The sequence below is a fragment of the Monodelphis domestica genome, chromosome 1 (genome assembly GCF_027887165.1).
Source record: "Monodelphis domestica isolate mMonDom1 chromosome 1, mMonDom1.pri, whole genome shotgun sequence".
NCBI classification, from domain to species: domain Eukaryota; kingdom Metazoa; phylum Chordata; class Mammalia; order Didelphimorphia; family Didelphidae; genus Monodelphis; species Monodelphis domestica.
In genome coordinates, this window is record NC_077227.1 from 723,933,322 (window position 1) to 723,960,183 (window position 26,862).

The 26,862-nt window shown below is 44.3% G+C and overlaps 2 protein-coding genes and 1 long non-coding RNA gene across 6 annotated transcripts in view; 1 reads left to right on the forward strand and 2 right to left on the reverse strand.

The window, feature by feature from the left end:
- Positions 1-4,454, reverse strand: part of SMYD1 (SET and MYND domain containing 1) — a 34,602-nt gene extending 30,148 nt beyond the window's left edge. For both annotated transcript variants that reach the window (XM_007477715.3, XM_001379329.4), the window contains exon 1: positions 4,227-4,454. In XM_007477715.3, coding sequence (XP_007477777.1) covers positions 4,227-4,363 — 137 coding nt within the window. In that variant the 5' untranslated portion in view covers positions 4,364-4,454. The remainder of the gene's footprint in view (positions 1-4,226) is intronic.
- A 2,500-nt stretch (positions 4,455-6,954) lies between these two features.
- LOC103095548 (uncharacterized) lies at positions 6,955-17,109 on the reverse strand. Its single transcript, XR_459716.2, has 3 exons — positions 16,612-17,109; positions 15,806-15,918; positions 6,955-11,015 (listed from the first exon to the last, which is right to left on the reverse strand). It is a non-coding gene; the product is annotated as an uncharacterized LOC103095548 (long non-coding RNA).
- The window catches only part of KRCC1 (lysine rich coiled-coil 1), a 39,571-nt gene continuing 29,749 nt past the window's right edge, over positions 17,041-26,862 (forward strand). For 2 of the 3 annotated variants that reach the window (XM_056813150.1, XM_056813154.1), the window contains exon 1: positions 17,041-17,350. In XM_056813150.1, coding sequence (XP_056669128.1) covers positions 17,056-17,350 — 295 coding nt within the window. In that variant the 5' untranslated portion in view covers positions 17,041-17,055. Of the gene's footprint in view, positions 17,351-17,522; positions 21,673-26,862 lie in introns of those variants that run through there. The other variant, XM_001379346.5, reaches the window with a different exon arrangement.

Sequence of the window (26,862 nt, forward strand, 5' to 3'; positions counted from 1 at the left end):
ACCAATATACTATTGATTCTAAGATAGAAGGTAAGGGTTAAAAAAAAAGGACCTCAGTGTTACCTTCTACACAATTAAAGAAAATAGAAGGGAGAGGGTTTAGAAAGGGAAAATATGAGGGTTTTTTTGGACACATTGAGTTTCATATTTTTAGCTGATAAATGAGGGAACTGCAGCTAACCTATGGGACTTGCCCATGGTCCCACAACTAGAAAGTGTCAGAGGCAGGATTTGAACCCAGGTCTTCTTACTTCCAATCCCTATATCTCTTTTCCTACTACAGGTGTGGGTATGGGGTGTACCCAGGTGTGCCCAAGTACACTCCAATATGTCAGGAGCCTTATGGTGCTAGAGATGCTCAGAATCCCTGCATGAGGCAGGGAAGGGGAATGGTTTCCCCAATCTCTGATAACCCCCAGCTGCTATAGCCACTCTTTTCCCACTTCATATTAATTTCCCCTCTGCCCTGGGCTTCCCAGTCTCAGGTACAGAAAGAAGACTTTGTGGCAGCCCCCAGACTACACCCCCTCTATGCCTTTTTGTCAGGCCCTCTCCATGGTGCTGCCTCAGCTTCTCCTGGGGTGCTTCTGCTTAGATGGAGGAAGCTGGTGCCTATTGGGTTGCTCCTTAGTGCCCCCAAGAAATATCTGGTTACTCCAGCCAAGTGCAGCTGAGTTACACAAAAATAACCATGTATCATGTCATGTTTTTCTCCTTCGACAACTCCGGCCACTTGTTTTCCTCCACTTTGAGTGGGATGTCTGAGGCTCCATGGAGAATCCACTGGTGTATCCACAGAGGGAAACCAGCTTGGTCAGGGACAAAGTTTAGCTAAGCCTGAAGTCCTACTGTTTAGATCTAGGCTCAAGACAACAAGCAAAAAATCATTTGGAAAATCTGACTGGTTTTTCCAACCCCTCCACATAAGACTTCAGATCAGTTCAGATACAGAGTGAGAAGGGAAAGGAGCTGAAGCAGCTCCTAGCAATGGCAGAGTCAAGGAGTGCGAGTGAGAACCAAAAGAGTTTGGTTCCCAGCTCTGCCACTAATGAGTTGGGTAGGCTTGGTCAAGTCCCAGCTTCCCAGGCCTGGTTTCCTTCTCGGTAAAATAACAGAGTCAAACTAAATCTCTTCAGGGTCCTGGAAAGTACTGAAATTCTAGGGGTCCATTTTTAGTTCAAACTCAAGTTCAGATCAATTCAACAGACTTGAGCTCCTTGCCATGATATAGTAGAGGAAAGGTATCACCTATAAAGCATATATGTGTGTATACATATACATATATGTCTTATATATACATAGTTGCTTGCATGTTGTCTCCCCAATTAGAATATAATCTTGTTGAGGGTAGGAAATGTTTTTGCCCCATCTTTGTATATCCCCAATACTTAGCACAGTGCCTAGCACAGGGTGAGCATTTAATGAGGGCTGTGGACTGACAAATGAGATCGCAGAAAGATCTGGCTTGGAATAAACCTGGAACATGGATTCAGAAGGTGTGCCTTTATTGGGGGACTAAGGAAATAAAGCTTTGATAGGGTAGCTTAACGCATGTCTTCACGGTTCCTCTCGTGCTCCCTCAGCCTCCAAGGGATTAGTTAGGCTTTCAGATGTTACCTTCTGGGAATCATCAAAGGCTTGGAATCTGATCAAGGACCCAAAGGTCAAACCCTTCCTTTTTTGAAAAGTGCCTGGGCTCCTTCAGAAGCCATGTTTATCTGAGGAATTAAGGGCAGGCTCAAATAGCATCCAAGATAGTTAACCTCTCAATACGTCCAATAAAGTCTCTATGGGCTTAAATTGCCTATCTGCATGGGTAGGAGGGAGTTTCCATACATACCAGGAGTATACCATATCCATGAAATAACAAATTTCCCCCCCCCCAAAAAAAGCTAATCCTTAATCCTACCTTAGTAGAGAGAGCACTGGATTGGGATTAGGCACCAGAAATCTTGGATTTGTGTCTTGGTAGAGAGTATCCTCCTTAGTCTAGACCTCTCCTTCCTCTGGTTCTACTTGGGTGGTTGGTGATCCTGGGGTTGTGGCATCATAGATAAGAGTATTCAGGTGTCATCTAGTCCCACTCTCTTCATTTTACAGATGAGGTGACTAAGGCCAGGTGGGTTAAATCACTTGCCTGAGGTCATGCAGGTAGTGGTACCAGAGGAGTCAGAATTTGAACTCAGGTCATCAGACTCCAAACCTATCCCTCTTATAACTCCATCAAAGTATTTTACATTGGTCCCATCCTAGAATCCTCTTGGCATTCATGAGGCAACAATATAATAAGGTGAATGACAATTTAACTTTTTCCTGTAGAAGACCATTGAGGGTTGGAACTGCTCCACTTTTTAACCTGTACTGTTAGGGCTCATGTTAGGGCTCATAAATGCTTGTTGGCTGACTGACTGAGGCCTTGAATTTAATCTCTCTGAGCCTCAATTTCTCTTCCACTCCACCAATGCACATGCCTGTTGTGAAGGTCAAATTAGATCATATGTGTGAATAATCTTTGTATATATAAATCCCCCTTTAAGCATGACCTACTATTTAGTAGGAAGGATTAAAATCAGTTATAATAGAACATGATAATCCTCAGATGTTCTAACTGGCATTTATGCATCACTTTAATATTGACAAGGAGATTTATCTACATGCCATTATATTACTAGATTCTCACAACTACCCTGATCAGAAAATGCTTTGGATATTATTAGTCCTATTTTAGAGATGAGAAAACTGAGGTGGAGTCATATCTTTAAAACTATTTTAAAACCTTAAAATTTTATATAAATGGTAGTGATTGTTATTAGTTATATCACATTCATCTAGCATCTGTTTGAAAATCTGTTTTATAATAAAGGCTTAGTCTTTAAACATATAGATAGGAGGGACTTCAGAAACCATCAGGTCCAACAATTTCATTTTATAGATGTGGAAAATGAAGGCTTGGGAATTTTAACCAATTTGCCCAAGATTCCAGGTGGATAGTGTCAAAAATGTGATTGGAACCCATGAGTTCTAATTCTAAAGCCAGTAAGTAGGCTGTCTAGTAAACCATACTGCTCCTTATCTTGGGGAACCCTGCCATAGCTAGAGAGATCTCATTTTGTGACCTTGGATAAGTGGCACAGGGTCTCTCCTGGGTTCTAGCAGCTTACAAAGTTACAGTTCATTAATGTAATAAAGCACCATTGTTATACATTTTCTACGTTCTTCCTTCACAGTCATACCACTTTCCCCTAAACAGTCATCACAGCCATAGAGAAAACTCTGGCCCCAAGAGGAATCTTTGAAGTGTTTGTTGTCCAGTCCTATTGTGCCAGAGATCAATGAAGGAATAAAATCAGCTGGGATTTTTGTCCTTTCCCCCAGACTTTTCTTATAGGACAGCAGTCATCGGCTGACATTTTGGAATACAAAAGTAATAACAATATGTCTTTGAAGGATGGAAGGAGTATGGTCCTCTGCACCAAAGACAAGACCAGGGATGAAGGCACCTGAATTCTAGCCCCTAACAGCTTCTAACTAGCTCTAAGGCTTTGGGGAAGTCACTTGACTTATGAAGGGACCAGAATTGACAGCTATGTGATGGTGGGGAGGGACAGAGAAGATGGTCCCTAAGATCCCTTCTAACACTGAGAATAGCCAATTATTGGGTTTTGATATTATGGGGTGAGGGCTAGATTGGAGTCAAAAGTCCCTGACAGCAATGGCACTACTGTGTAACCTTGGGAAAATCCCAACCTCTCTGGGTCCTCTATTTTCTCATCTATAACATGTGAGCATTGAACTGTGAGATATTTATAAAGTGCTTTGTAAACCCTAAAATGTCATTATTGCTATTAGTTTTATGATGATCTCTAGTGTTCCAGCTCAGCTAGGTAGTAGATAGATCTGACCTCAGATACTAGCTGTGTGACCCTGGACAAGTCACTTCATCCTGTTGGCCTCAGTTTCCTCATCTGTAAAATGAGCTGGAGAAGGGAATGGCCAACCACTCCAGGATCTTTGCCAAGAAAACCTCAAATGGGGTCAGGAAGAGTGGAACATGACCGAAATGGTTGAACCAAAACAAAAAGTGAGCTCTAAATCAAGATCCTATGACTTCTCATCTTTTAAAGCATGATTCTAGTTGTTGGTCTCTCATGGGGAATCAGACTCTAGCCTCATTCATTTCATCCAAAGCCCAACCTGCCTCCCCCACCCCAAAACTGGCCACCTACCTGTCAAAGACTACGGCAGAATAAGCCCGCTCCGCAAAGATGACATCTGCAGCCCAGAACTCTTTGGTGGCCTTAAGGCCCCGGCCTTTGCCTTCCGAAGTGAACACTTCCACTTTCTCCATTCTTCCTATTGTCATTTCAGAAAGCTCCCTGGCCGGCCTGGACAGATTCTAGTTGCTGCTTATTTCAGCACCTTTGGCATCCCCAAGACCAAGCCCATAAATGGTGTGGCCACCCGCCCCTTCCTGCACACCCCTCCTCCCCCTCTGATGCCTGCTGCATCACTGTCCACAGGGGATGAAGTGGTGGAGGCAGGGCAGGAGGGAGGAGAGGAGCCCCCCACCTCCCCCCAGCCCCCCCCCCCCCGTGGGCCCCATCCAAGCTGAAAAGGCAATCAGCCAGGACTCCATGACCAGCGCTGTTTGGGGCTTGGGTCTGAAATGTTGGGGGAGCGTTTTTCCCAAGGAGACACTGTGTGCTTAGAAAACCTGGACCCTAATTCGGGCTCCTGCTTTGCAGAGGAGTGGGGAGGGCTTGTTCCCTGGGATATTTTTAGCAGCCAGATGCTTCTGTCTATCAGGAGGAACAGCTGAGACAGGCCAGAGGAAGCATGGTATTTGCTGGGGCCCTTTCTAGGACCTCGATCAGGAGGGACGAGCTGGGGGCAGGGAGGTAGTGGTCGCTGCTCAGAGCCCTGACAAGGGGCTCTCCCCAACTGGGGCTGTGGGAGATTGGGCTGGATGGGGGGCCAAGAGCCAAGGCTCAAATTCCAGATGTCACAAACCACCCACGGAACTCTTCCGGTCTCCCAACATCATGGTTCTGGAGCTGGAAGGGACCCCAAAGGGTATCTCGCCCAGTGGACCAATGAGTCCTCTCATGTTACAAAGAAACTGAGGCCAGGGAAGTGAAAGGAGTCTGCTTGAGGTCACACTGGGAGAGTAGCAGAGGACTGGGTTTGAACACAAATCTTGACTGCAGAGCTGGTGGTTCTTCTGTTGGCAACGGCTTCCTCATCTATAAAATGAAAGGGGCTGGACGAGCTGGCTTTGAAGGCCTTTGATGGCTCTATCCATTCAATCCTCCAGAACCTCCTTTTTTGGTATGTAGCTGTGGGGGTCTAGACCTGTGACTTCATGAGTACAGAAAACTCCTGATGGGAAAATTCCACCCGCCCGTGTAGACTTAGAATCTAAGAGAGTTGCCTGGGTCACGGAAACCTTGTGTGGCTTACCCAGGGTCTCAGCCAGAATGCGTCAGCAGTGAAGGAGTAACCCGGGTGTTCCTAACCCTTCAGAATCGTCAACTCAGAGCTAGAAGCAACGCTCAAGGGCATCAATTCCGACCCCCCAGTTTAACAGATGGGGAGGTTGAGGCAGAGTGCGGTCATACCAGTACTAAGCAGCAGACCTGGGACTGGAATATTCTGAATCCCAACACAGCACACTTTCCTCGGAGGGCCTCCTTCTCCCTTTCTCCCCTCTTTCTGAATCAAAACAAAACCCCCTGGAAGGCGGGAACTTTGTCTGGCTGTTTTTCGTTCCCAACTGTTGTCTCCCAAAGGCCTCACTGTCCTGCCTCCGCACTTGAGCCGGTGACTTGGGTCATGCAGAGGATCATAGGAGCGTCCATGACCGCTGGCCCTCCGTGGAGCATCGCATTGGAGGAGCGAGCAGCAAGAAGGCCAGCGGAGCCAAACTGCAGAACTCGTAGAGCAACCATGGATAATCAGAAGGGAGGGACGGACGTTGAAGGACAAACAGGATTTCACGTTTGACCCTGGAGGCAAACAGGAGCCCCTGGAGTTCACGGAGGAGGACAGACTCTCCCGCTTCCGGAAAATGACTGGCAGGGAGTGAAGCGGAGGCTGGAGTGGAGTGGTGCGGCAGAGCCAACGGATCCTGTCACCCCAACGCCACTCCCAGTGCTCGTTAGGCATTAAAAGGTATTGACACCACCACGGAGACTCGGATGGTTCAAGAAATCAGACTGGTGGATGACTGGGGGCAGCTGGGCCTCTGATTGAGTGACCTCTGTCTGCCTCGATATGACTTGAGGTACCGGGGAGGAGCCGCCCGCCCAGCCCAGGACAAACCGGAGAGACCCAAGGCCAGGAGCCCAATTAGAGGCTACTGATGTGATGGCCGTGAAGCTGTACAAGATCTTTATGCTTTGACCCCCAGCCGGCCACCCACCCACAAGCCTGTGGGACTCGCCAGGCTACTGGAGGGCTTATTTCACGACTTGGTGCGCTCTGCTCTGCTCGAAGGGGAGGATAAAGCGCCGGTGGATGTGAGAGCCGTCTAACGAGGGTGCCGTCACCAAGCAACAGACAGGCAGGGCCTCTCGGATCACTGCGAGGCTGTCAAAACGCCTCCTGTAGACCGGCTCCAAGCGCTCGGCTGGCCCCTTCTCTGGTTCTTGCCAAGGGCGTCCTTGGGGCTCACACTGGCGTGGGGGTCACAGCTGAGGACGCCTGCTTGGTGATGCGGACATCCAGGGCTTTGTTTTGGTTTTACTTTTCCATCTTTGAAAGAGTCAAGAATCCATTCTGGGACAGCCAGGGGGCTGGGTTAGAAATGGAAAGTGACCCTGGGCTAGTCACGGAACCTCCGTGGCCCAGCCCTTCGCCCTCTTCTGCCTTGGAACCAACACACGGGATTTAGGAAAAATACATCGGGGGGGGGGGGGGGGGGGGTGGAGCAAGGCCCCACAAAGCGGGCGCCGACTTCTCCAGCAAGTGGCCTGGGGTAAAAATAGCAGCACAATAGCAGGCTTCCCTCAACATGACAGTGCCTGATAAGGCCCATCTGTGACAGCCTGGAAACCTGGCTCTGGCACCAGGCTCTGTGTGGCCCTTGGCCCATCCTGGTGTCAGGCAGGGTTCATTCTCTGGGTCCCTTTGGTTGCCTTTGTTTTAATGGCACAGGACACATCTAACTTTGAATAATGCCTTCTGAAGGATTTTTAGTCCTCTAGAAAATCCAAAAGGAAGCATTAAACCATATGGGTTTGGGAACAAAGATGGGCTGCTACCAGGCTTTGCAATATAGGTATAGGGGGCAGCCGGGTGGCTCAGCGGATTGAGAGCTAGACCCAGAGATGGGAGGTCCTGGGTTCAAATGTGGCCTCAGACACTTCCCAGCTGGGTGACCCTGGGCAAGTCACTTGACTCCCATTGCCTAGCCCTGACCACTCTTCTGCCTTAGAACCAATACTCGGTATTGATTCTAAGATGTAAGGTAAGGGCTTAAAAAAAAAAGAACTATAGATATACTGGGTAGCTCTGGGAGAAGGACTAAATCTGCATAACCTGGATCAGATTGCCTGCCATCTCACAAAGGGGGTCAGGGAGGGAGAAAGATAATTTAGATGGCAAAATGTCAGAAACTAAGTGTTAAAATCCGTTTCTACATATAACTGGGAATAAGAAATATAATTTAAAAGAGAAAAGAACTGAAACACTGACCTTAGAGCAACTCAGGTGGTTTTATAAGTGAAAATGAGATGACATGAGCCATAACAAGGGATGATAGGTCTAAGGTAAAAGTCAAGTCAACCAAGAATTTAGCCAATACCTACCATGTGCCAGGCACTGGGATAAATACTGAGGATACCAAAAAAAAGGCAAAAAACAGTTGCTGGTGTCAGTCTAATGGACACCTTTGGCAATCTGGTGAAGCCCTTGGAGTCCTTTGCAGCAATATAAATTTAACTGCACAGAATAACCAAAATTACAAAGTAAACCAATTATATTGAAATAGTTATCTAAAATAATTTTTTTTTTAAGTTCAGAGACTTCCTGGGCTCCATCTTGAAAGAACTTCAGAGCTTATCAATGCCCAGTCTCATTGCTCAGCTAAGGAAACTAACCAGAGAATTAAAGTAATTTGCTTCCAGTTGCACAAGGAGGATTCAAAATTTAGAGGTGGCAGTGATCTTAGAGGCCGTATAGTTCAACCCTTCTCATTCTAAAGGTCATGGAACTGAGGCCCAGGAAGAGGGATGCTAAGTGACTTGTCCAGGATCCCAAAAATAGATCAAGTTAAAGAGAAGTCTTCTGAATGAAGAAGACTGTCCCTATTGGAGCAGAGAAAACAACTAAATACGTCTTCCCTCTCGCCCTCCTCCATGCTTTTAGATAAGAGATTCAACCTTTCCTGCTTTTTCTTTTCTTTTTTCTTTTCTTTCTTGTTTTCTGTAGTTTCCATACTATTTTAAGCCTAATTTATTTATGAAATATCTTTAAAAAAATTTTTATCAGTTACATGTAATTATAAATTTCCTCATAAGTTTTCCAAAGTTATGTGATCTAAATTCTCTCTCCTCTTCCCCTTCCAGAAGCTGGCAGGCAATTTAATCTGGGTTATACATGTATTATCATGCAAAACATAGTTCCATATTGTTCATTTCTGTAAATGAATAATCTTATAAAACCCAAATGCTAAAATATATACCCAAATAAATAAGAGAAAAATCATACATTCATCTGCATTCCTACTCCAATAGTTCTTTGTCTGGAGGTAGAGTGCTTCTTTGTCTTAAGTTCTTCAGAATTGTCCTGGATCATTGTATTGCTGAAAGTAGTTAAAGTCTATCACATTTGATTGTTCCACAATATTGCTGCTGCTGTGTACATTATCCTCCTGGCTCTGCTGATTTCCCTCCGCATCAGCTCATGAAGATCTTCCCAGCTCTTTCTGAAATCATCCTTTTCATCATTCCTTATAGCATGATAGTATTCCAACACCATCATATACCACAATTTGTTCAGCGATTCTTCAATTCATGGATATCTCTTTAGTTTCCAATTTTTTTTTCTTTTGCCACCACAGAAAGCAGCTATAAATACTTTTGTACAAGCCAAGTTGTTTCTCTTTTTTTTTTTTATCTCTTTGGGATAGTAATGGTATTACTGGATCAAAGAGTATACCTTGTTTTATAGCCCTTTCGACATAATTCCAAATTACCCTCCAGAATGGTTGGATCAGTTCACAACTTCACCAGCAATGCATTCCTGACCCAATTTTGCCACATTCCCTCCAACATTTATAATTTTCTTTTACTGACTTATTGACCAATCTGATAAGTATAAGATGGTACCTCAGAGTTGTTTTGATTTGCATTTCTCTAATTAAGAGGGATTTAGAACAATTTTTCATATCATTATTGATAGCTTTGATTTCTTCATCAGAAAACTGCCTATTCATATCCTTTGACCAAATGTCAATTGGGGAATGATTTATATTCTCATAAGTTTGACTTAGTCCTTTAGATATTTGAGAAATTAGTCCTTTATCATAGAAATTTGCTGTAAAATTTTCCCCAGTTTTTGTTTTCCTTCATAATCAAAATTATTTCTTTTACAACCTGTAATGTTCTCTATCTCTTGTTGGGTCATACATTCTTCCCTTCTCCAGAGATCTGACAAGTAAACTATTTTGTGTTCCCCTAATTTACTCATCATGTCACCCCTAACATCTAAATCATATCACCATTTTAACCATATCTTGGTTATGAGGTGTTGATCTATACCTAATTTTTGCCATGCTATTTTCCTGTTTTCCCAGCAGTTTTTATCAAATAGTGAGTTTTTATCCTCAAAGTTGGGATCTTTGGGTTTATCAAACACTAGCTTGCTGAGGTGATTTACCCCTAATCAATTCTATTCATCCACCTTTCTATTTCTTAGCTAGTACCAGATTATTTTGAGGATTATTGCTTTATGGTACAGTTTAAGACAGGGATCCCTCGTGGCCCCCCGAGGCCATTTATCCAGCCTCCACCGCACTTCTGGAAGGGGCACCTCTTTCATTGGTCATCAGTGAGAGGAACCCTGTCAAAGCATGTCATCACTCACATACAGTACTACTTCCAGTGACATAATCCTTTGCACGAGGCACCTTGCAAAGGATTATGTGGCTGCACAATGGAAGACGTCAATGGTGAGCGGTGATCTGGGGGAGGGAATTCTGCACTGTGTACACTGCTGCCTGGTATAGTGGTGGTGGTGATGTGCAAGGTGTGTCGGGCACATCACAGCCGGTGCTGCAGCCTCCGCTATCCCAGTCAGCGGTACACAGATTTGTTCATGGTCTTTTTTTATAGTCTCGCCCTCCAATGGTCTGAGGGACAGTGAACTGGCCCCCTGTGTAAAGTTTGGGGACCCCTTAAACTTTAAGATCTGATACCGCTAGGCCAGCATCCTTCATATTGTTTTCATTAGTTCCCTCGATATCCTTGACCTTTTGTTCTTCTGGATGAACTTTATTTTTCCCCCTAGTTCTATAAAAGAGTTTTTTGGTAGTTGGATTGGCACAGCACTGAGTAAGTAAACTAATTTAGGTAGGATTGTCATTAGCCTAATTTCTTGAGGTAAAAGATCATTCTCTATTGTCTCGGAGATATGTCTTAAACTGGGATCCAAGTATACAAGGGGAGAGAGCCCAGTACTAAGGTGAGTTTATATCCCAGAATATTGAGCTGGGACTCTTCCCATTCCAGCTTTGTGTTTTAGAAATCACTCAGGGACAGGTTAAGCCAATACTGATTTAACATTAGCAATAATCTAATAAATCCTGTAACACAAAGAACTCTAAAGGTTTGTTTTTTACTTTTTACCTCTAGAAAAATAAATAATCCAAGAATCTGTTGTCTTCCATTTTAGTTCTCAAATCTCTGGGGGTATAGACCCCAGTAACCTTTATGCAGAGAAGTGGGGTCTTGAGTATTGGGACTTCGCTCCCTTGTTCCCCCAGAGAATACTCTGGCACAGCGACACAGCAATACCTGATGGTTTCAAATGTAGAAATTAAATGTCAGGGCTCCAGCTCCCACCCCTATCCCTCAGCAGCAGGTAAGGCCCGTCTCTAGTGATCGATGATCTAATTCTGGCTGCTCGCCTCTTTGGCAGAGTTTTCTAATGAAGAAGGTGCTGTATTCCATGGATGAGGCACTCAGAAAACCTTGTGAAGTAAGGATTTGCTTGCCTAAAATTGCCACCCTTCTTCGCTTAGTTGGGTGGCTTTCTGGACCTCCCCTTCAAATCTTAGTCAAGGTATCCCCAGGCCTTGAAAGGGGTCTCTCAAATTCTTCTCTGTGAGCAATGGGAGGGAACCACAAGCTTGTTCTGATCTGAGAACGTGGGCCCAAACTCTAGGATGCTCCCTGTCTCTGTCCATTACACAATAGCCCCAAGACTGTCAGACCCCTCAAAGCCCATTTCTGAGCTTGGTGGCAGGTCAACATGCAAGGACTTGCCTATTTGATGGATCTCCTGTCTGCCTTGGTCTGCTGGGTGTTCTGGCATCTTGCCTTGGGCTCACAGATCTTAGGGCTCATTCGAAATCCTTCCAGAATTGAAAGCTAACACTCCTTCAGACAGGTGTTGGAGGTGCCTTCCAGTGCTCAGAGTCTGTGATTCCTTCTTTGGACCAAGAAGTCTCTACTGCTCACGTTAAATGTCACTATTTTATACTATTTTCTATCACTCACTGGTCTTACTCTTTGCCTGGGAGTACCATTTAAGCTCAGTTCATCCTGATTTACCCCCAGAAAACTATAATCTTGTTGAGGGCAAGGGCTGTTTTCCCAATCTTTCCTTTGATTAGTTTCCAGCATGGTGCCTCACATGTAGAGAGCACTTAATACTTGTTTGGTTGGATTAAAGGAGGCATTACATTGAGTTGTCTCTACAGTAACTAAGTGTATCTTGTATCAGTCAGACAGTAACTAAGTATTAAGTACCGACTAGGTTCAAAGCATTGGGCTAAATTCTGAGGATACAAAAAATGGCAAAATTAGTCTTTGTCCTTGAGGAGGCAGCATGCAAACAAGCTATATACAGGATATGATTAAATTTCACCTTTTTTCCTTCGCTAATGCCTTGTCCTGCCATGAAACTTCTTTCCAGCTTTTCATTCTGCTCTGATCTTTTCATCAGGGAATACTTAAAAGTTTTCTATTTCATTAAATATTCATTTTTCCCCTTGAAGGATTAAACTCAGTTTTGTTTGGTTGTAATTCTATCTCTTTTGCCTTTCAAAATGGCATATTCCAAACCTTCTACTTCTTTAAGATCGCAGTTGCTATGTCTTGTGTGATCTTAACTGTGACTTTACAGTATTTGAATTATTTCTTTCTGACTATTCTCAGTATTTTCTCCTTGCACTAGGAATTCTGGATTTTGACTATACTATTCTCAGAAGTTTTCATCTGGGGATTTCTTTCAGAAGGTTAATGGTGTCTCCTTCCCATTTCTGCTTTGTCATCTGGTTCTAAGATATGTGGGCAATTTTCCTTTATAATTTCTTGGAATATAATACCTAAACTCTTTTTTTTCCCCAACATGGTTTTCTAATGATTCTTAGCTTAATGATTCTTAAATTGTTTCTCCTCAAACCATTTTTCAAGTCAACTGTTTCTTGTGAAATGTCATTCTTCTATTTTTTAGTCTTTTGACTTTTTAGTTTCTTGACATTTCATGGAGTCATGAGGTTCCACTTAACTAATTTAAATTTTTGTGATGTTCTTTTTTTCATTGAGGTTTTGTACCTCCTTCACTATTTGGTGAATTCTGATTTTTGAAGAAGTTATTTTCTTTAGTATTTTTGTACCTCTTTTTACCATTTGCCTAATTCTGACTTTTAGGAAGTTATTTTCTTCAGTAAATTTTAGGACTCTTTTCCCAAAAGCTGCTAATTTTTTTCCTTTAACAAAACAAACAAACCAAAACTATACCTACTGTCTTAGAAATCAATACTAAGTTTCCAAGGCAAAGGAGCAGTAAGGGCTAAGCAATTGGGGTTAAGTGACTTGCCCAGGGCCACACAGCTAGTGAGTATCTAAGGCTGAATTAGATCTCAGGTCTTTCTGACTCCAGACCCAGCAGCCTGGCAACTATGCCACCTAATAGCCCTAGTGATCCTAGGCAAGTCATTTAACCTGTCTCTGGTTCAGTTTCCTCAACTATAAAGTGGGAATAATAAGAAGTAACTATCTCTCAGAGTTGTTGTGAAGATCAAATGAGCTATCTGCAAAGTGCTTAGCATAGTGCCTGACCCAGAGCAGGTGATCAATACATGTTTATTCCCTGTTCTTCCCCTTTATGGACTTCACTATCCAGTCCAGACTGTCTCTTACCATCCTTTGCTCTAGCTTGCCCCCATTCCCAGAAGCCACACTTAGTTTCCTAGATTAGAGCTAGAAGGAGCCTTGGGAGTCCAACCCTTGCACTTTACAGATAAGGAAGCTGAGGGTAAAGCTTGGCCAGTCACCTGAATACGCAATATCTGAGGAGAGTCAGCTCATATCCATCCCTGCCTCTCATTCACGAGTCCCTCCTCACACCTCCTTCTTATAATCCTTTATCTTGTTTCCCTTAAAACTCAGTTCAAGGGCCACCTTCCCCTGATCCTTCCCTCAATGCTGACTAGGGTTATTTTATAGGCACTTATGTGTACAGATGCTGTAGAATGGAAGGGCAGGAGCAAAGAGAGTTGGGGGGGGGGGGGCAGAGGGGGTCTCTGTTTCCCCAGTGCCTGGCACAGAGAAATCCTAGTTGATTGATGGATTGACAGCTATCCAGGTGACCCGACGCCTTCATGACAGCACTCTAAGCTTCACTTAGTTGTAAGAATTCGGGCTTTGTGTCTTTGTGAAAAGATCCCATGTCCTTAACTCCAGGCCAGGGTCCCTGGTCTGGTGGCCATGGAGCATCCACTGCAGGAAGAATGCCACGTGGGGGTGCGGTGGGAAAGCTGCCCCTGGTCATTGGTGGCCTGCTCAATTCTCCACTGGCCTAAGGGAACCCTGAGAGGCCAGTGAGTGGCAGGTCTTCCCAAGCCTCCACCTTGTGACTGCTTGGAATCCAAGCACTCGGGCTGCTTACCACCATTTTAACTACGCCGTGGGTGAGTGGTAAGCAAAGCTGGACCAAATACACCCAAAGTGTCCGAGTTCCTCCGCTTTCCAGAAGCCATGACTACGGGAGCATGGGAGAGCCTACCGAGGTGTGCTGCTCAGACGGCATCTCCAGGATGTTTCCTTTTGAACGCTGCTGGTTAGGGTTACCAAGAACATGAAACAAAGACGCTACCGATGACTGCAGAAGAGCAAGAAAAAATGGTGGCACACCAGTGTGATGGGCTTATATTGTGCTGGGAGACGATGGATAGGGGGAACACAGAAAACCACTGAAGTGAGGCCAAACGAGCCAAGAAAACAACATAATGACTACAATAATGTAAATGGAGACGATCATCACCAAAAAAAATGGATGTGGCAAAAATACAAAGAATGAGTTGGCTCCAAAGAGCCCAGACCACATTCCCCCACCCCATCCCCTTGGCAGAGGTAGAAAATGGGGAGCTTGTGGAGGCATGGAACATTGCATATGATGTCATATTTGCTCAATAGTGATTGATTTTGTTGATCTTCTCTTCCTATTTTTATTTTTTCTTATAAAAATTGTTTTAAGAGACTGCTGTTTGTCCTTCATTTTCCATGAGGTCTATGACATCACAATGTTAGGGTCAGGACACAGTGCGTTTGAGGCTGATCAGACCAATCCAAGCACGGAAATTCTACCCCAGGTCGGGTACCAGTAGCCACAGAGATATTTCTGGATTTGTGCATCTCGTGTTTGTTTCCTTTATGCTTCTACACAGCTGTTTTATTCACGGGGCACCCTCTTTGATATGGGCACGCCATGCTGAGTGGTCCTGTGTCTTCTCCTGTGCCTCACAATCAATATTAAAGTTCTTTAGAGAGACCTTGAGGGTGTCTGTGCTATTTCTTCTGCCTTCTGTGTGAGCGCGCGCTTGCCTCCTGTGATTTCTCAGGAGCTGTGTTTTAGGCAAACATAGGTTTGGAATTCCAACCACAGGGTCAGCCCATCGGAGTTGCTATCTCGGTGGTAGAGTCCGAATGACTGGCAATTTGGCTCTAGAGCGGACCTCTGTACCCAGGACTTCTGAGACTGCAATACAGCAGAACGTGGAAATTCTCTGCCACTTGTACTCATTTGGCCCTGACAATTCACAGGATGAAAACCTTGGTTCTCCACCAGCCAGACTTCAGCATCCATAAGTGGAACCATTGGTTCCATGTAGCAAATGGAAAAATGTTGAATGTTGTGAATAAGTTTACTTAATTTGGCAGTATGCTTTCCAGGGATGTCCCCGTAGATGAAGAAGTTGATACACACATTGCCAGAGCCGGCTTAGTGTTTGGGAGGCTCCAAAGGAAAGTGTGAGAAAGAAGAGGTTTATTTACCAAGCTGAAGGTCTACAGAGCCACTGGACTGACTTCATTGCTATATGCCTGTGAAACCTGCATAATCTACCAGTGCTAGACCAGGAAACTGAATCGAATCCATCTGAATTGTCTGAGGAAGATTCTGAAGATCATCTGGCAAGACAAGGTACCAAAACATGAAATTCTTTCTCAAGCTTCACTGCCAAACGTTCAAAGTCTACTGCAGAGAGCATAACTAATGGGCTAGTCATATGGTTTAAATGCCAAAAGCACATGGACCTAAGAGGCTGTTTCACAAAGAACGCAAAGAAGAAAGGGCTCACCTAGAGGTCAGAAGTCATACAAGGACCCTCTCAAACTGTCCTGGGAAAATGTTGGCATCAGCTGTGAGACACAGTAGACACTGGCATGCCCACCTCAAAGAAGGCACTGTGTGCTGGGAGCAAAGCAGAATTTTAGTGGCTCAAAAGAAACACGAGATGTACACATTTAGACATCTCCATCCTAAATGTTTCTATGAAGGCTATTCATGCCTGTCCTCTGGTAGAACCACCACCACAAAGCTTGGCACAAGGGCCTGACACACAGTCGGGGCCAAAAATGTTTATTTTCACCCACTAAGGAAGCTCTAAATATATAATGAAGGCAATTTTCATCACACCTACTACAACTATTGTACAAGCACAATGTTGAATTCTTCATTTTATTATTGTTCATGATTTGTAGCCCATTTTCAGGGTTATTCATTATTCATTTTAATCATATAATTATTATTACTCATAATTAATACTTACATCATTGTTACTTATATATTGTTGTATTGGGATAGCAACTGTACTTGTGATTACAGTGACTTCTTCGGAGGAAACTCCTCCCACTCGAGCTGGTCAGGCTTTAAGCATGATTGGTTAAGTCACTTTATTTTTAATTTATTTCACTCTCCCTGACTCTGAGGCCAGCGCTATCCGCTCTGGCCCCCCCGCATCCCTTAATCTCGGGGGAAGATTCCCCTGGCTCACCCCACCAGCCATACAGCATCAGTATCTGTTAAGGTTAACTGGCCTTCAATGAATACTTGATTTCACCGATGGTCAATCCAATTTACGTTACTAGAGAGGCAGGCACGTACTGTGTTTCTTACGGTCATAAATTTAGATGGGATTCCCGGGGTCTTCATGCTAACCAAAAGAGTACGCTGGTTCAGAGACTGGAGCCGGCCACACTGGGCTAAAGAGCAAAGGTGGGATTCGAACTCCTGCGAAGTTGCCTGATGCTCACTTCTAGTCCGCCCCTCCCCCCCTAGCACGAGCCCCACCAGCGGTTAGCAGCAGGCGCACGCGCTCCAGCAGGTGGGCGGAGCTCCGGGGGCGGGCAGAGGGCGTCACCCACTGTGACGTAAAGTGGGTGGCCGGCATTCTGCAAGCTAAGGCGGGGCGGCCGAGAACGAGGCCGGAGTTGGGGCGGAGTCAGGCCGCAGAGGGAGATGGTGGGCGGGGCGGGGGCCAGAGGGGCGGGGCCGGCGGCGCGAGGCGAGGGCGCCTCCTGCGCAGGCGTGCTGGGCCGCCCCGCTGACATGGCGTCGGCGCCGAGCGCTGTCACCTCGTCGTCGCCGCCGCCTCCGCTGCCTCCGCCGCCGCCGCCGCCGCCTCCGCCGCCGCCGCCCGGGGAGGCTTTGCCCCCAGGCTCGTCCTCGTCGTGCGCGGCGGCGGCGGAGGCGGCGGCGGGAGCGGGCGCGGGCCCCGGGGCCGCCCCCTCCTGCGGAGCCCCCGCCGGCGGCGGCTCCTCTACGGCGGCGGCGGCGGCGGCGGCGGCGGCGGGGAGGGGGGACAGTAGTTGTAATGTAGACCCCCGCCCCGGCCTCCGAGAAGGTGAGTGCCCGCCCCGGGGGGGGGCGCCACGGGCCGGGGGCGCCCCGCCCCTCCAGCGGGGGGAGGGGACGCACCTCGTGACCGGCCCCGCCCAGGAGCGGGGGAGGGGCCCGGCGGGGGAGGGCAGGGAGAGGAAGCTGGGGAGAGTGGAGAGAAGAGAGGAGGGGGTAGGAGGAAAAGGAAATCTTGGGGAGAGAAAGGGGCTGTATAGAGGGATCAGGAGAGAGAGAAGAGAGGAGAGGAAGGGGCAGGAGGAAAGGGGAACTCCAGGAAGACAAAAGGGGGGTATGGAAGGGCTATAAGAGAAAAGAGGGGACAGTAGGAAAGGAAGCCCCGGGGAAAGAAAGCGGCTATGAAAAAGCCAGGAGGAAGAAGAGGGCAGAAGAAGAGGACCCCCAGGAAAAGGGGGCTATTGAAGTACTAGGAGAGAGAAGGGCCAGAAAGAAAGGGGAGCAGGGGCAGGGGTGGGGGGATAGGGCGAGGCTGGGGCATATGTCAGAATTAAGAGAGAAGGGGGTAGAAAGAAAGAAAAACCTGGGGAAACGGGGTGTGGAAGAATTAGAGATAATGTGGAAGAAAGAGGGAGATCCCTCAGGAAAAGGGAGGTATGGAAGGATTAGGAGAGAAAAGGGCAGGGGAAAAGGGAATATAAAAGTTAATAGGGAAGTGATCAACAGAGAGAAGGAAAGGAGACCCCAGGAAAAAGCTATGAAAAAGTGAGGAGAGAAGAGATGGGGAAAGGGAGAAGTAAGAAGGGTCCCAGGCTTGGAAGGCGAGAGGTCAAGTGAAAACACATACATATACATACATATATAGACTTATATTTTATATAAACATATCTGTATAAAAACTTTCACTCCCTAAGTCATCTGGTCAACTCTAGGACCAGAGGTTCCGGAGAAAATGTTGAGGTAGGAGGAGCTTCCTCCCCTGGAAGTTCCCATAAACCCATGAAATCAGAGTTCAGAATCCAGTTTTCTTTTTTTTTTTTAAGGCTTAGTGAATAGAGAGCTGTCAGGGAAGACATGTTCATGTCCTGCTTCTGAAACATATGGCCATGTGATCCTGGGCAAGTCATTTCATATCTGTGTTATCTAGACTTAGCTCTCTAATATTAAGTTATAGAAAATTTGTATTAGTAGAAGACATTTCCTCCCTAGGAGCACCCTAAATCTATAAAAACCCTTGGGCCCAGTCCTCTTTGTCATCCAGAACTTTGACTTTCCTTACTGCCTCTGGCCTTTGGCTAAATCTGAAAGCATACTTTGTTAGGCTCCATTCAAATGCTGAGTAAAACTGTTGGAACAGCACGAACCTAGGACAGATCCCAGAGGCACTTTATTCTCTAATATTCTAGACTGATTAAAAATTGGCCTAGAAGGCAATAGGATCTTAGATCTCTAGAGCTGGAAGGAGCCTTAGAGGCCATTTAATTCAACCCCTTGGTTTTACAGATGAAGAAACTGAGACCCACACAGGTTCAGTGAATTCTTGCCCAAGGTTACAAGGGTAGGAAGCATCCATCCAAGTACTAAAAATAATATTGAAGCACCTGTGCAACCAATTAAAGAACATGAAAGCCACTTCCTTCCTATGTAAGCATGGACAAGTCAGAGGTCAAAATTTTCTGTTAGTTGAGGACTTTTCCAGCCTAAATTGCATGAATCTTATAGGAAGTATAAGTGCTGCTAGACGGTCCACCACATTTTTAAAATGGAAAATGTTAGGCTGACAGAAGTTAGAATGACTTGTCCCTGTGTCACACAGCTGTGGAATGTCTGAAACTATATTTGAACCGAGGACCTTCTGACTCCCAAGTACATTGCTTTCTGGCAGGGGTAGAGAGTGGACAGCAAAGGGAGGGAGAGGGAGCCTATCTACCCTATGGGGAAGAGTCTAGCCAGGTAGGTAGGAGAAAAGGATGGTACTGAGAGTGTTTGGAAGAACTTGTGTCTCAATTACATCTGACCCCTTCTGGGGAGAAAGAACAAGAGACATGTGCAGAGTGAGATTAAATGATTTGCTTGTCATTTTTAGACTGGGTCCTAGGCACTGCACAAATAGCTTTCCAGGGTTCCAGCTCATCCTTAAAGATGGAGAGGGCCAGAACAGGCACTAGAAAAGGGGTCTTCCATAGGTCCTGACCGATGGTTCTTCCTCTGAGCCCTGAGCCCTCTACCTGTAGAGCTATATATGACTTTCATTCTCAGTGATACCTAAGCAGAATTTTAAGCATATAAGATACTAAGTACAGTACAAAATCCTTCCTTAGCTCCAGTCCCTAGACATCTTCCATTCTTCTCCCCAGACCCTGTAGTCCTGATCTTACTATACTAATGCTTTTTTCCTGATAATCACATGTCTAAAATACTTCAGACCCTTCTCACTCCTAAAGGAGCCTCACTTGCATCAAACCAAGGACCATTTCCTTCCTTTTTCACCTTTTCTTTGAATGAATTCCATTCTGGTGGCTTCAGGGAGACAATTATATGAAAGGGATCTTTGAAACTAGGCTCATTTATACTTGCTGTATAAGAAATGCAAAGAAACTTTAAACATTTTCATAGCTTTTTATTCTTAGTTTTAAAACTTCCTTTTAAAAGAAAACATCTTTCCTATCCCCCTGCACCTCCTATAAGGGAGAATAAACCTTTAAATACTGTAAAAAACAACAAAAAAAAACTTTGCAGAGGAGAGGGGCAAAGTAATTTTCTTTTTACCAGTGGAACATGTCATAAAAATAGAAACTTCACATTTTATTATAAATTATTTTTCCTATACTATAGGAATGTTATACAAAGCATAATAATGATGGTAAAAATCTGTGAAATTATTTTTATAATGAGCAAATTAGCAGTTTTTCTTATGTAAATCACTGTGGAAGATAGAATAGTATGCTTTATAATCAGATAACTTTCTACAAAACTTTAAATCCCCCTTTAAAGAATTAGAGTGGGCTACCAGTCTATATTCGGAAATGAGAACCACTTGCGCATTTACTGCTTTTTCCTCCCACCAAAATGTAAGCTGGAGCTGTTTTTAGTTGGAGTGACTTGTGTAACAGTATAGCTGTACTCAGACCTGTCCTCAGCATCCTGTAAAGTGAGGCAGATGGCCAACTGGGTGAGTCACCATCTGAAAGATAAGGGCTTTCTGTGGAAAGAACAGCTGATTTGGTTAGCAGATTCTGTTATTTGAATGTATTGAAGCCCTAACAAACTAAAATGGCAGGCATAGTATTCAGTACTACAGTAGGAACAACAATAAAAAAGATGGACTCTAGGAGTCAGGATGCCACAATCTAATCCCAGCTTTGCTCCAAGCCAGCTGTGGGACCATGGGCAAGTCATCCCCTTCTCTGGAAAATGAAGTCCCCTGTGGTTCTAAAATTCTAGGATTCCATAATGAATTATTTGTATTCTCTGTGGCATCTCCTTACATGTTACAGTTAAACCAAAGCACCATACGTGGGAAACTATTAACATGAACCTAACACTGTTGATACCCAAGGAATAATGAAAAACCAATCTTTGGCTAATTGTTATTACTATTCTTTGGAATATTTCTAAAAATCAAATACAATTCCTCAGCTGTCCAAAGAAATGAGCCTCTTGTCATGTAGTGAGGTGATTGGCTTTGTATTAAAGCTTTCTAACGACATAAGTGGTCAGTTTGAAACACTCACATTTTAAGTCGAGGCAGTTTGGCATGATGGGTAGAGCATGCTAGGCTTGGAGTCAAGGAGACCCTCTAACATTAGGGGATGATCCTGGGTACTTGTAAGTCCCCTATCTTCTCCTGTGAGCCCCTTACCCCTCACACACCTCTTTCCCTGGGGCTTTTAAATCATTTGGGGTATTGGCTGAGTTGTTGCCATGCCTGGAGTCCCATAAGGCTGAATGTAGTTCAGAGTGCATGATAGAGGATAAGCAAGAATTGGGGAAAAGGAAAAACTGGCATTTTATCATTAGTTGTAGTTAGTGCATTCCTAGTAGTGTGTCTAAAAAACTATTTACAGAGCTTCAGGCCCTCCTCCTGCCTCTCAAGATCCTGATCAGGTTATCATAACAAAAGTGGCTTGGTCTCCTAACTGCATTTTTTGAGTCCTAAACCCCACTTTCAGTCTGCTTTAGCTATAATGGACTGATCAGGATCTTGTCCTCCCCCTGGGAGAGGATGAGCAAAGGTCAGTGTAGCGAGAACTCTACAAGGAGCCTAGAGACAGAAACTGAAATGTGTATGGGAAAATTATAAACATAGACTCAAAAACACAAAACAAAATGAAGACATTTACATGAAGAGAAGCAAGCCAAGAGCTCATGGTAAGAGTTATCATTCTATTTTTCTGAGTTAATGGTATTCCAAAGAGCCAAAGTTTTGAAAAATAATAGTGGCACTAAAAACAAAATGTTTTTTACCCACCTGTGGCCCTCCTGCTTCAAAAATTTGAATCATTTTTATGTTTCCCCACTTAAAGAAAAAGGAAGTTTAAGAAACTCCATCAAAAGTGAGGAAAATTCCTAGCTTTATTATTTCAACAAGAATCAAAATTATTTTTATTATTGTAGCATTTCTTTAAAAGAGTAAAAATGAACTTGTTTATGTTTAAGATTATGAGGCAGAGATACATAGATTTTGATGCAAATGTTGTCAGATTCAATTTAATTACCAATAGAGAAAAAACCCAGCAGATGTCATAATAGCATTCACCATATAGTAAAATTAGAAGTTAATGTTTTTTGTTTCTAACTAGTGAGAATCAATTTATAGAATAATCTATGCTGTCAAGGAGATCACACTAAGGGCTATGTTTATGCCTCTGCTAGGTAAGAAGATCAGAATAGTTCTTTTCATAAAAATAATTTGCTAGATTGAAATCCTTGCATTTATTGCAGATGTGCTTATATAAAAGTGGTCAGAAGTAAATGAGTATTAAATCCTCACCATGTAGGGCCAGCCAATGTGTCTCAGTGGGTGGAATCAGGAGGTCCTGGGTTCAAATATGACATCAGACACTTAGCTGTGTGACCCTGGGCAAGTCACTTAATCCCCATTGCCTAGCCCTTAGGGCCTATTGCTTAGACTATACTCTGTGGTTTGTTTTTTTAACCCTTACCTTCTGTCTTAGAATCAATACTGTGAGGCAGAATAGTGGTAAGGACTAGGCAGTGGGGGTTAAGTGACTTGCCCAGGATCACACAGCCAAGGAAGTATCTCTAGACTGACTTTCAATCCACTGAGCACCCAGCTGCCCCCCCTTCAGTGTTAATTCTAAGAAAGAAGGTGAGGTTTTAAGAAAAGAGATTTAGCCTATAGGCTACACAAAGGTAGGTTTTATCACAGGCTCCTTGTTGATCATTAAATATTGAGCTTACAGTGTGCTGGGCACGAGACACAGAAAGTAAAAACAATCTGCCCACGAGGAGCTCCCAATCTAAGGAGGGGCCACAAGCAGACAAGTAGGTATTTACAAGATACCTACAGTATAACTGGAAGCAAAGGGTCATCTGCACTGGGAAAGGCCTTGTGCAGAAGGTGAGGTTTGAGCTAACCTTGGAAGGATACTAAGAAGCCACTGGGCATTGAAGGAGCTCAGGTCATGTCCAGGAAAAGAGCAAGGAAGCCAGGGGTCACCAGGTATGCAGGAAGTGAAGTGTAAAAGAGCCGGAGGCAGAATGGGGCCAGGTTGTGAAGGACATTCAAAGCCAGCAGTACCTTCTATCTGATCCTGAAAGTCAGGAGGAGAGTGACAGGGTCAGACTGAGGCTTGGGAGCATCTTGAGTGAAGAAGGAACTGGAGTGGGAAAGACAAGACAAGGCTGAAGGCTATGGAAAGATCCAGGGTGTAGAATGGCCCTGAGGTGGCAAGCCTGAGAGAGGGCAGTGGTGCCTAGAAAGTAAGAGGGAAGTTTGGTAGAAGGGCAATTTAGAAGGGAAAGTTAATGAGCTCTGGATCCTGAGTTTAAGATGCTTCCAAATGGGGCAGCCAGCTAGCTCAGTGGCTAGAGAGCCAGGGCTGGAGACAGGAAGTCCTGGGTTTAAATCCAGCCTCAGACACTTGTTTGCTGTGTGACCCTGGGCAAGTCACTTAATCCCAGTTGCCCAGCTCATCACTTTTTTTGCCTTGGAACCTATACTTAATATCAATTCTAAGTCAGAAAGTAAGAGTTTGTTTTTAAAGGGGGGTGGGAGGGAATGCTTCTAGGATGTCTGGCTCAGGACATCCTGTAAGCAGTTGCTGATCCCAGCCTAAAGGTAAGGAGAGAATTCAGGGCTGGATTCAGAGAGTTGAGAATCATTTACATAGAAATGATCATTGAATCAGTGGAGCTATTAGCGACCCAGGGGGTATAGGATACTGTGAGAAGAGGATCTTCCTAGGTGTGGTTATATTTTTTCCACAAAAATATTGGGACATTTCTTAAAATTCCTTTAAAAGAGATTCAGTTGCTGTGGCAAAAGGAGAAAGTTCCTTTGTTGATTGTCATTATCAGCAGGGCCAGAGCTAGCCCAGGACCCTGGATTTTCCACAATCTGTGTCAGTTTGCTCACTGGGCCCAGGACTTCATAGGTAGTAAAGACCAGATCAGCTTTTCTTTCTCTGTTCAGACAAGATGAAAACATCTCTACTTTTGTGGAAAGTTATTTGAGAGTAATGCTACAGCCATGCAGAACACTTCATGCCCTCACAACTAATTGACAATTCTGTTGCACATGTAGGATTCAGAGAATTCTGGAGAAAGACAGAATGAAATTTGGTGTGTAAAGTAGACTTAAGCTGAAGAAATTTCATACCATTCTCAATGCACTGTATGTCATAATAGACTTAAATTTCTACTTCAGTATTTAAGTAAGGGCTATAAAAATATTTGCCTCCCATAAATACAGTTTTAAGTTTGCTCAAAATTGCACTAAGACTCTTAGAACACACATGTTTTGTGTGTATAATGGTTTCTCCCCAGGAGAGGCCATTGTCTTTTTTTTTAACCCTTACCTTCCATCTTAGAATCAGCACTGTGTATCCATTCCAAGGTAGAGTGAGTGGTAAGGGCTAGGTGATGGGGGTTAAGCACCTTGCCCAGAGTCACACAACTAGGAAGTGTATGGGGTCAGATTTGAACACAGGATCTCCCGTCTCCAGGCCTGGCACTCTGTCTACTATGCTACCTAACTGCCCCCATAGATATTTTTAAAACCAATTTACTGATTTTTTAAAAACCAAAAACCTGGTAATTTATTGCCAGGTTCATTTGGAGAGGCCATGTGGCCTATTGGATAGAGAGCCAGTCATGGAGTCAGGAAGACCTGAGTTCAAGTCCTTCCTCTGGCAAATACACACACTCATTCACTCTGTGCATCCCCAGGGCATGCCCCTTCACCTCTCAGTGCCCTTAGTCACTAAGACTTCCTGCCAGCTTGCAAGTCTACATCAGTGGGGAACTTATACCATAGGAATTCATACCAATAAATGGGGAGGTCCCCATCCATGCTCCCATCCTTTTCCCCAAATATTCCTTTTTATCAAATAAACAAATAGGCCCAATATTCCACAAAATCATTAGAGTTAATGTAAGCTTTTCACCAGAATTAGGCATCAAGCAAAAGTCTTCCTGTCTTCAGCTCCACAAGCTCTCCTTTGATAGAACTGAATCAGTTCTCCCAGTTCCATTTCAGAGGCATTTGTACAAGGAGAGAAGTCTTTTTCTAATATATCATACTGTAATACTTTTATCTTTTATCGTTAAATCTGTCAAAAAACAGTGAGGTCTAAAAATCACTTGTTACTTATCTAATAGAAATAGTTAAGAAAGCTGGAAATTGATATATCAACACTGAGTGAAAAGTCATCTTACTCCTTACTTCCCCAGATTTGGCTGGTGAACAGGTAACCAATCTGCTTTGGTAGGGGGCATTCCTTACAAGAGCGAATGTCAGGTCCAAATAAAAATGGATCGTTGTAGCAAAACAGGGGGGGATGTTAATACTCTTCAAAAAGGAAAACTCATTACATACTGAGGCCGCCCATTCTACTTTTGGACAGCTATAATTAAGATTTTATTTATTCGATTTATAAATCTGCTTCTTGTTTCCTCCTGTCATCCAAATTCTGGTCCATAAGGCCAACAGTATAAATCTAATCTCTCTTCTACATGACTGACAGCATTTCCAAATTCTCAAAGATGGTTCTCTTGCCCCCTCTTAAATCTTCTCTGACCAAACCCAGCTAGTCTCTTCCACTCATCCCCTGGGACATGTTCTCCAGGCCTCCGGCCATTTCATTCGTAACCTTCTGGACACACTGCAACTTTTCAATGTCCTTTTTAACATATATTCCTCAGAACCAAAGAATGTTTCAGGCATGGTTTGATCAAGAGATAGTACAGGGTCTCTCTTACCTCCCTTTCTCTAGAATCTATTCCTCAGTGCAGGCTTGGATGGTGTTTCCTTGGCTTCTGGGCCACACTGTTGACTTGGATTTAGTTCCTGGTCCACAAATGTCTCAGAGGCTCTTGTCTACCCCTGCTACACTCATCTTGTATTTGTGATGTGGCAAAGATGTTTTTTTTTTTTTTAAATCAGGTATAGTGCTTCACATTCTACCTATCAAGAAAGAGCTGGTTTCAGTGTCAAGAGACCCCTCGGTCAGGTCCTCCTGCCTTGGTCCATGCTAGATGGATGAGCAAAAAATTGCTCTGGGCAGCTCAACTGGCAGAGAAGATGTCTTGATAAAAGGGTTCCTTACTAGAAGCTCTCTTCAAGTTTAAAACATTTAATATTAATTCAGTCTATCATTCTAGTCAAGATCTTTTTGTGTGCTATTTCAGCTGTGTGTTCCACAAACTTGATCAAACATGTGCCCTTGGTGGTTTCATTCCAAATAATCAATAAAAATGTAGACAGCACAGGACCAAGGACAGATCCCTGGGAACATATTAAAATTTAAAAAGTGATTTATTAAATCAATAGCCATTAAATATCCATACAACCAATCAAAATTAGCCACTTACTATAAGTTAACTTACTCTCTGGGCCCTAGATTCCTCATCTGCAGAATAAGGAGGTTGAACTAGATGATCTCTAAGGCCCTGCCCAGGAGTCTAAATCTATGATCCTTGTAGGCCAAATCTGTGAAAACCTCTTCTCCCTACAGCCCTTTCCCAGGTCTGAGAAACCTCTCCTGCCTCTGATCCCTCAACTCCAAAGATCTCCTAAAGGGGCCTCCATGGGTCCCATTTTATCTGGAACAGACTTTACCTTCATCTCTCTGGGCTTCCATCCTCATCTAGAACATGAAGAGGACACACTACAGAGAAAGTGGAGGGAGTTTTTAGGAGAGTAGCCCCTGTGTGTGCATAGTCTTTCCAGTCTCTCCATGTAGTCTGGTACAGCTGTGTTGGGGGACTGACTGATTTGGGGACCTTATAGGCATCACTTTTTCCATACCTCTTTTCAGCAGTATAATGGGTATAACAGTACTTGCACTATCCACTTCACAGGGCTGTTGTGCAAAC